Source organism: Etheostoma spectabile, chromosome 17 (genome assembly GCF_008692095.1).
Source record: "Etheostoma spectabile isolate EspeVRDwgs_2016 chromosome 17, UIUC_Espe_1.0, whole genome shotgun sequence".
In the NCBI taxonomy this organism is placed as follows: domain Eukaryota; kingdom Metazoa; phylum Chordata; class Actinopteri; order Perciformes; family Percidae; genus Etheostoma; species Etheostoma spectabile.
The window spans coordinates 18,192,549-18,203,035 of record NC_045749.1 but is presented as its reverse complement, the minus strand read 5'-3'; the positions used below and the strand labels follow the sequence as shown (position 1 = coordinate 18,203,035).

Here is a 10,487-nt window from a genome sequence, read left to right as displayed (position 1 = left end):
GAATCCTAATTGTGTTTTCAGTGTGTTCTACCGGTTCACCAGATGACTAAAAACTCAAATTAATCCATTAGTCTAATTAGTCAACACGAATATTGTAGGTTGTACTACTTGTCAACTTTGATTTATAATCTGTTAGCTAATGCAAATGAAAAATGTCCCTGACAAAATGAGCTAATTTGCCAATTCTGTGACTAACCGTCACGTGCAGTCTCTCACTAAGCCGTTGACGTTCTCTTTAACGGTCAAGCGGGACGGTGTTGTAGGTGACTGCCTTGCAGTCATTGCTGAGGGCAGAATCGCTCAGCATCTGTCAGTCTGCTGGACGAAGGCTAGCATTAGCTGCTTTAATTTGTGCTAACGAAGGTATGTATGAAAAATAACTATTCCCACTTAAAACGGGATATTCCGAATGTAAGAAAGCTGTAGCTATTAGCAGACGGTCTACTTATTTTGGTAAAGGCCGTTAACGATATGTCTTCGTTTCCCTGTGCTGCATAGTTTGGACAGTTTACACAGTACGATGCGGTGAAACAACAGCTGACGTTATGACTGTTCAGAAGATAACTCTAATTCCAGAAATACATTTTGTTAATAAAAATAGGTTACAGAATCCTTTAGGGATAGCGGCTCTAAGGCTTGTCAAGTATTTATGCAAATATTAAGGTTAACATTATCGAGGTGTCTGCTTCTTGCGGTCAAGCTAGCTAGAACAATAAACACACAACTATCGAGTTTAACTTTCAAAATAAAACATTAAGTGTTTTCTGAGAAGAAATGCATTGAAGAATTGCAAAGTGTAGAGCTGTGATATGGTTGAAACAACAGTTTTAAAAATGGAAACGTAAATGCTTACTACTACGCATATTGTTTGCTTTAGATTTATTTATAAAGTGTGGTGTGTAATTTTGCAAACAAAAATGGCCTTTCATTGCACTTCATCCGCAATACATTTTGACAGTCTTACATGTATAATCTATCCAATCTACAGTATAGTATTCGTTAATGTGAGAAAATGACAACTGCCTCTCAGCTAAATACGTGTGTGAGCTTTGTAAGCTTTTATTGTTTGAATGTAGTAATGAACTGATGACAATGTTTTATTAAGGTGACATGTCAAGTGAGATATTAGTCTTCATTATAATTACTCACTGCACGGTAGATGATTTTATTTTGAAAACAAAATCCCAAACCGGAAATCGGTTGCTTCAATCTGCCTGGGGATTTGACGCAGGTTCCGTCAGAGACCTAGCTAGCTAGCTGGGTGTATTGCTGGAGTCTGTTTTGTTTTGGTTATGCTACAGACGCTCGTCTTGAAGTTTCGGGTTCAGGTCAGGTTTAAGTGCGTCATGGACAACGGTCAGTATCTCAGAGTGCATGGGCAAAAGCGAAAGAGGCTTTGCCAGCTTTTTGTGTTTTGCTAACCCTTGCCACTTTGTATTTTTTTTTTCTACAGAGGCACAATTTAAAAGTGGCAAAGCAACGCAGTGAATCATGAACCTGCTATGAATGACTCAGGAGAACATTTGGGGCTTCGTTCGGTGCTGTCCGGGCCACTTTCAGCCACATGGAGGATTAGAGAGGACGCCAAAAAGAGAATTTTGTCATTCCCGACTTCCTCAACGCCCTGACTGGTGTTGTACCTGGAGGTGTGGACGAAATGGCCAGTCCACAGCAGACCGCTTTGTCATATGCGTGGGAAAAGTACATGGATTGTAGACTGCAAGGAGCGGATCTGCAGGTAGGCGCTGCTGGCAGACACTCTGTAGGCAGAAGCCTTTCTCTGGCTGCTGGTGGTGATGCTTACTTTTAGTTTCCAGCACTACAGTGGTCCTGGAAAAAAGCCTAAGAATATTATTTGTAAAGTCTTGAATACAGTAAAGTATATATTGTTTGTTCTGGTGAATACAAAGTATTTGTCTTTATCGTGTTTAAGTTCCAAAACTGGCCGTCTACAGTATTCAATTTCAATTAGAAAATCAGCACGTCCATTTATTATTGCTCACTCTGAAATAGAGGGTGTCTTGTTTGTGTAGAAATTTAATTTGACACACCATACCCAAATATTAACATCTAAAACAGTTGTTGGGTGGTAGTATGAGATTAGTTTGATTCCAAACTAAGGTTATATCATCCAAACATAGCAAACATTGTTAGGAGACCTTCTGTAACTCAGCTCTTTGCTTGTCACTCATGCTGCCTAAATTACTTGACTGTTTTTGCCTCAGTTTTTTACACAGTATGTGAACTACAACAGGCTGTAGCAAAATGTAAGGCTGTGGAAAATTATACTGTTTAAAAAAAAAAAAAAAACTGTATACACACACACACACACTCTCACACAACTTAAAATTAAACATTTGTACAGAGACGGGCAGGAGACTACAGATACATGTTTTTTATAAGACTTCATCCCTTTGAATTGGAGATTATTTTTTTCAGATATGACTTATTTCTATAGAATTGTATGAGGTGGCAGAGTCATTCAGAATGTGTCATTCTGCCATTGTGGTAGGAACAAGCAGTAAAAATCAGTGAAAGAAATCATTGCCCTCGTTGCTTGGGATGGGACATGCATCGAATCCTCCTAGAGGTCCCCACGCGCCACTTTTAGATCTAGAAATGTAACTGGTACGCAGCCCAAGTGCAAGCAGAATGAGTCACTGCACAGAGGTGGAGGCAGGTGTAAGCCGCCGATTGCTCATTATGAGTGTTGCGTAAGTGTGTCTTTGTTCCTTTGGCGGTGTATTACAGTATGGTAAGGCTGGGTATTGTTTAAAAACATTATTATGTCCGTACTAATAGCGCCAGCTAAATACTGGTAAGAGATGCAAGTGGCTGGTAGATTTGCTTCACTCACCACCCAAAGAAACAATGGTAATCTATTGAGTGGATGGTGAAATTTGACCATTGACTAGCCATTTGACCAGTGGACAAGAAAGGTAATTTTGCACCCTGCCAATAACTTTAAAGTGATACAGATGCCAATAGAATACTTCATTTGAAAAAATCCTTCTTCCATTTACGCATTAATCTTTTTAGACCCCACGGGTGTGTGGTATAGCCCTACTTTTGAACATTTTGCTGCATCTCAGACCACTAAACGACTTACTCCGTCAAATACAAAGCGTGCTTGATTTCACCACACCACAGCCTGTATGGGTTGTAGCTGCTGCAGTATAGGTGGTCAATCACACATTGCATTTAATCGAATGTTTGCGGTGATTGGATGCAAACTAAAAACCGTATAAATCGTGTTTTCTTTTCCAGCCTCCTCCTGCTGTCAGAGAACTAACAGCAGCCAGATCACGAGACTTGGATTAGGATCAGTCTGAGACTGCAGGCCTAGTGATCAGCCACACACACACACACACACACACACACACACACACACAGATGAGCTGATTTAGTCCATTATTTGTGATTTATTATGTGCTATCATTTTTAAAACTAATGAGTGCTAAAAAAGCCTGTAGGGTTTTCCATTTTTGGAAATAACGGCATCCTTACTCTATCGTCAAACTTGTGTGTGTGTGTTGCAGGAAGATGGTTAGGTGAACCACAGCTGTACTCTCTAGTTTTCTGATACCGTAGCATTCCTTCCTGGTGTAATCTCGCAGGGACAGACAGTGACAGGCTATAGCACTCACATTATATTTTCCTTCTGCTAGTCCCATCAGTGCCCAAGTATATACTGTGCCTTCCTACCATCTGTGGCATCTGCTAGTCAATGCATTCAGTATACAGGTAAAGATGATCAAGTGATCATGGAAGCTGTTCAATAGCTGAAAAGGCCCTTGTTTTAACGCCCACCAGACAGCAAGACTTGCCCTGCTGCTCTTTTTCTAAATTGTGTGATCACACTTTACACTGAAATGGAGGGTGAAAAGACTGTTTCTACTGCAGTAATCAAAAAGACTCTTGGCGTTTTTCCACTGCTGGTAACGGCTCGCCTCGGCTTGGCTCGGCACGCTCGGCTCGCCTCGGCCCATTCTATGTTCGTTTTCCATTGCAGATTGCTTAAAGCCTGCGTGGCTGGTCACTATAGCCGCGTGATGACGTAATTTTCAGCGCGACTCACAACAGCACGTCGGCTACTCGCCACAGCCAAAGAAATGTTTTGTTTCAAAAGAACCGAAGGAAGCAACAAAAATCACCGCTAAAAAAAACGGGAGTTGGGAATTCTGACGAGTTCAGACGTCGACATGACGGTTGTTCGCCGACACAACAGGGTATTAAGTTCCTGGTAACGTTAGCTAACATTTGCATGTGTTCAGCGTCGCAGTCAGTATTTACTATACGCTATAAAGTACATGAACAACCATGATTACACCACCAACATGACTGATGCGGACTGTTTGTGTTTTAGAGCATTCAAGCTTTGTAAAATCGCCGCCGCAGAACGTCTGGTGCGGATGTCCGCACGGTGAAACCTCGGTTCTGACTACTGGGCTTCGTTAATCTGTATGAGAGTCACGGACAGTCTTATGACAACGACTGGGATGCATCTGGGACAGCAGAGCCAGGGGGGACACTGTCACAGGGGCAGAGGAAGAAGACCGGGATGTTTGGGAGGGTTTGATGCGCATACTTTGAAAGCTAAATAAAACTTTTGTTATATATATTGTCTTGTTTTTTAAGATAACAGTGTGCAATATTGGAAACGACATGAACCCCTAGTAGCCCGAACAGTTGAAAAGTGAGAATATGCAGAGAGTGGATACCTGTCGGTGTCGGCTAGATTTGTTTTAAATGTCCCGTTTGTTCTGGACACACACTCCGCACTCTTGTTTGCTAACACGCGGTCATAGTGACATTCTCTCCACCAATCAGCGGTCTGCAGTACCACTCACCTTTTGGTATCGCCTCGGCTCGCTTGGAACCTCGACTGAGGTAGTACAAAAAAAAGTACCTGGTAGCAGGTCCCAGGGCTTTTTTTTGTAATGGAAACCCAAAAAGCGAGTAGAGCCGTGGCGAGTCGAGTAGATACCACGCAGTGGAAAACCGCCATCTGACTCTTTTTGTTTTCCCCCTCCCCACCCCCCATCCCTTGTCTTTTATCTTTGCCGCCTTGTCTCTTATCTTACTTTTCATCTGAATTTCTATCAGGGTCAATCTCTTGCTGGTACTTCTTCTTCCTATTCACCCCACAATGACCAAGGACAACAACTGAACTGGGATGCCTTGATGGCTCATTTGGGGGGGTCTAACCTTGACCTGATGCTTAACCATAGTCTTCCTCTTTTTGTTTCCTGTTGTGGAATCAAACATCCTCAATACTTTTCCCAGAAAGCAGAAATGCCATAAAACGTAAAAGGAAAGAGACCGCAGTGTCAGTTGGAATGGAGCACACTGTTGTGGTGGATCAGCCTAGCTCTGTTTATAAAGGAGAGCACTGGTGGAATCCTACTACTTGTTGTATAAATACTGCACATTAATGCTCCTTAGATAGCAGCATTTACTTTACGGAATCCCACGGTGGTTGACCGCGGCAAAAGCGCTACAACGGCCCAAGACCCTTCCTTTAGGAGAAATGTTCTGCAAATACAGAAACAAATCAAAGTAAAAAAAAAAAAGTTAAATGCAAGTTTCTCTCTTCTTAACTCCAGCGGTGTCTCTCCTGCTTCTATTAGCCTACTGCATTAACGGGGGTTGACAATAGCTCCTATGCATAAACGTAATGCATTGATCCACTTTCTGCAGTCATGTCTTTGCTGCTGCATTTAGTATACAACCATAATCTATTGTTGACCTCATATCGCCCTATAAGTGTCAATGAATGCCTCTTTGTCTGCCCCCCAGTCGCGTCCGGCCCATAGACTTTAACAATAATGGATGTAGCAGCAGTGACATCACCCATTGGTTTGTGGACTCCCATTTGGAAGACTCCATTTTGGCAATTTGTCACCGCCATGCACAGGACTCCTGAGAGCCGGGGATGAGAGGACTGGGCGAGATGTCGGATCTGTGCACAGCACCTGAACAAAGACACTGACACATCACTGACAATATGATAATAACATCACAATAAAATCCTTTTAAATATATTCATGTTTTAAAAATACAGAAATTGCCACAGATCTGTCTATAGAGCCGTATCCCTACCTAATGAAAATGTCACGCCGCGCCACTTGCTCTCCGTTGTGGAACAAATACACTTTCATAATCCTGATTACTACTGTTCATACATTTAGTAGTTAACTATATTATTTTCTGTTTTACAAAGGCGAGAGGGAAAGTCAAGTCCTTCATAAAAACAATCTCCCTGCAACGTCATCTGCCATCTGCCAAATCATGTTGTAAATTCACGTGGTCTGGAACTTCCGTTGTGTCGACTGGATCTGCAGTATTTTTCTGTTGCATGTGTGTTTGGAGTTTGTGTTTTTTTTACTTTGCGTTGTTTCTGTATTTGCGGCATGTTTCTATTAATGGACGTGTTTTGGGCAGTTGCTACGTGTTTGCCCTGGCCGGCCACCGTAGAATCCACTATAATAAAACTCTCTTTTTGTATTTATTCTGTAGTATTTACTTTAAGTAAGTGTATACATTATAGCTTCACTATAATGGGAATCGTTACATTAAGCATATCTCTCCATTCTTTGGAATGGCTTTCTTTTATGGAGCCAAGACTACCATATTAGTGTGTTCAGCTCCAAAGGGAGTTTGCCTTGGGCACACTTGCATCAATGTATCTGTTATCTCTCTGAATCTTAATGAGCAAAGTTAATTAGGAGAGTGGTTACCTGGCCAGGAGCCCGTTTCAGGAAGGGGGTTTAACAACCTCTGATTGTAACCCTGATCTCTGAGTTGATGTACCATAAGTTGGGGAAACTTAGTTTTTGGTTCCAGAACAGCTGATTTGAGTTGGTGTAATCAACTCAAAGTAGGTTCACTTAGAGTTAAGCATGTGCTCCACCACAATAAAAAGACACCATGAATGGACCCATGGTACTAGGATTCACCATGGTAACCACCACAAACAAACTGATCGGCGGTAATACTCATGCGCACATACGAGTAGGACATATTTTGTTAAAGCAACATAGCGGCTGCTGCGAAAGAGAGAGAAATTGCTGCTAGACTAAATGCATCAGTTCCAATATAGTGTATTATATCAATTTTTAATCATAAGTAGGGTTATACTACTACTGGTGAGATGGTATTGAACCTATAATCTATTTCATTTAGGTGCAATCCTGCGGGCAAAATGTTCTAGGCCTACTAATCTCATTCTGAGGCTACAGCACCATCAACAAAATTATAATTCATAATCTTTCATCTCAAAGGGTTTACACCATTCACTTGCAATCCTGTGGGACACCTTTTTAATGGCTCTTACTGGTTTGTGTCCAGGGAACACTACACAAACATTTAAAACACGTTTTTAGAGCGAGTCACACTCTTCTGACGGTGCTTTGCTACACAGTGGCTTTACTAATATGCTCGACGTCTACAGTGTCGTGAAGAAAATGTGACACAATCTGCTGGGATGTGGAGCATGTCCACGATGGGTGACGTTAGCGACATGAGGACGGAGAAGGTTATGTAGGCTACATAACTGATGGGAAGAAAAACGATACCGCTTAAATTTATTTGGAAATGAAAATGTATCTGTAGTCTGGGATCTCAATATCATTTCCTGACGTATGTTAAACTCCCTGAGAAGTAATACAGCTTCTTCATCCACGGGATACCCGGCAAAGGGACATACCATGTTTTAGAAAAAAACGTTGCATAGTCTGCCTAACACAGTTAATAAACCAACACTGTTTTTTTATTCATGCAGATAACAAACTGCGCTAATATGCGCATGCTACAGACTGACTGAATGAATGAGGAAATGAAAGAGCTGTGTCAGAAGGAGGAGACTGAGAGAAAAAAAAAACTGCTCCTAATCAGGTTAGGTTCACAGGCTCAGTTACCATAGTAACTGACTCTGAGGTTAAATTATCTCTCTTTCTGAAACGGGCTCTCACGCTCGGGTTTGATTAACCTCCCTTTCTGAAACCGAAACCTGCTTTCTGAAACGTACCCCAGGTTTTGTTGCTTGTGGATTGTTGAGCTTCATTGTGAGCTAACAGGATGTTTCAAAACACTGAAGTGTGGTGTTTGGAACACTTCACTTTTCTAGTCTTCTGGTACGAAGGGGCTCCAGGTAATGGATCTTTGCTCGCTCTGCTTCCCTCATGCATGACTTTAAATTCAGTCAGTTGCTCTCTTTGGCTGCTAATGTTAACTCTGGTTAAATCTTTTGTGTAATGGATGACCTTGCATTTGAAAAGACATTAGACCCATCTTGTAAGTATTGTTCTGCACTGTAGCTACTCTAACGTTGACGTTTATAATCCCTGCGGCTGTAAAGTAAATGTACATTGTCACTTAATCTCTAACAACAGATACTGTACTTGCAAAGCTGATTAAACAGGGATTTTTGGAATCGGGATAACCCCGGTCACATATTCAACCAACAGTACTTGTCATTAGCTTTCTAAGCTCAGTTCTGTGCTTTACATTCCTTCTGCGGTAAGGCCCTGAATCCTTGTCTTAAGAAGATTAAACTTGTCGAGCAAAGCATAATGTGAAACGTAGTGAATACTAAAGGAGTAAAGACGCCAGGGCTGGTTCACAGTCATCCAGAAAATTAATTATTTGACTTGTCAGGACTGAACAATTTGAGATGCACCAAATCCTTTATGTCTTTTGGTTAAAGACTGTGCTGTGTACAATATTTCCATGAATGTATTATCAGAGACATTATGTTTTGTACAGTTTGTGTGGCATTAAGGTCAGCTGTGATATCAAGGCTATATCTGCTCTAGATACCTAAAGCAATTAATGATGATGTGAATGGATCATATTCCACATCAGAGCAAATAAGTGTAACACTAATTGGTATCTCTTGTTTTTTTTTCAAACAGCAGTCTAATAAAATGGAAAGATGTTTCGACCTAGACTAGTACATATCCAACATACAGCCTCTGTCTGCATGAAGTATGTCAGTGAGGATTGTTCTAATATGAATTGTCTTATGTATAGCCCTGAAGCGTCCGGTATACTAGCCATGACAAAGTGGAAACAGGAGGCATGGACAAGTTCGCCGACAACCGGATGCCAGGACTCTCAGAGTGACTGCAAGTCTCTCTTGTAAAGTTACTAGATTAAGATGAGTTCTTTTTTTTTTTTTTTATGATGAATGAAAGGCTTGGTCCGATGAAGGTTATTGAATCAAACCGAAGCATCGATGGCACTGCTGCTGCTGTTTACCCTTTTCAGTAGAAATAGCAAAGTCGGTTGCCTTTTCTGGTTATCGTCACCTCTGTTCAGGAGAAGACTGCAACTAGTGTCTCGACCACCATGCGCGAGTATAAATAGTTGCGGCGCTCTCATGACGTCACATTTGCGTACGCCAGCTCTGCTGTGGCTACTGTAAAAAGGCCTTGAGGCTGCATCATTTCTCATCATAACAATGATGGACATACAGTACAGTATTACCTGTCTTAGCAGTTGAGAATCACTACTTCGGAGCATTTGTTTGAGAATTGTGGGACCTTTTTCAGTTAGTAAATTCTAAAGTGACCTAAAACTGAAAAACCAACCAACCAACCAGACGGGAGCTGTTTCACCTTCATGTTTTCAGGCTTAGTAATGCCTAACCTCAAGCGATTGGAAAGTTTCACACCAGAAGGTCTTCTTTCATAACTTCTTAACTCAGACAAGTCATAGTATTCCCACTATGTCAAACATGTCCAATTATATAAGTTTCACTCTTGAAAAAACATATACTAGAACTTACTGATTTTAAACGTATCTGGCAACATATAAACGTGGTGAAACTGTTTCATTTACGCCACAGTAATACTCCCACACTTTTAAGTGAATTCACCATGACAGTGGCCTTTGAGTAAAATTCAACATAAATCCTGTGCAGTCAGGTTCTGATCATGTCTTCTGATCATTATACTACTTTTATAATTTTATGTGGTGTGACGTCAATGATTTCTTGTATTTTGTTTACTGATATGTCTTTAGTGAAGCTACATTCGTTGGCTTGCTGATTAACCACACAACTTGTTTCACATCTGCATTTATTTTGTCCTTGGTTTCAACTTGACTCTTATTGGCTCTGGTCTCCAGGGCTGTTGCAAATGACTAGCTGAATGGATAAATAATTCATGTCTTTAGCTCTGGGTTGAGTCGGAGTCCAACTCTGTCTTATCTTTTTCCACTCCGTGGCATGTTATCAAGTCAGATCTTTTTCTCGAAAACAGCCTCTCTCAGTCCAGCAGGGGCGAGGAAGGCCCAAAGAGGGTGTTTGGATCATCATTTTTAACCAACACCAGCCTGCACGCTATCTCCCTGTAATGAAAACAATGAAACCAAGAGTGACATTTTCATTTCCTACACAGTTGCTGCGCTCGAATAAAGGTCACTGTTTGTGAGAGTGTAGATCTGACACGGACAAAAAAAAACAAGCTTTTTGATGGTAGCCT

At 41.3% G+C, this 10,487-nt stretch overlaps 1 protein-coding gene across 2 annotated transcripts in view; it reads left to right on the top strand.

Annotated features, from left to right (window-relative positions):
- The first annotated feature begins 277 nt into the window (after positions 1–277).
- Positions 278–10,487, top strand: part of lyst (lysosomal trafficking regulator) — a 67,942-nt gene continuing 57,732 nt past the window's right edge. For both annotated transcript variants that reach the window (XM_032542112.1, XM_032542111.1), the window contains exons 1-2: positions 278–363; positions 1,454–1,738. In XM_032542112.1, coding sequence (XP_032398003.1) covers positions 1,658–1,738 — 81 coding nt within the window. In that variant the 5' untranslated portion in view covers positions 278–363; positions 1,454–1,657. The remainder of the gene's footprint in view (positions 364–1,453; positions 1,739–10,487) is intronic.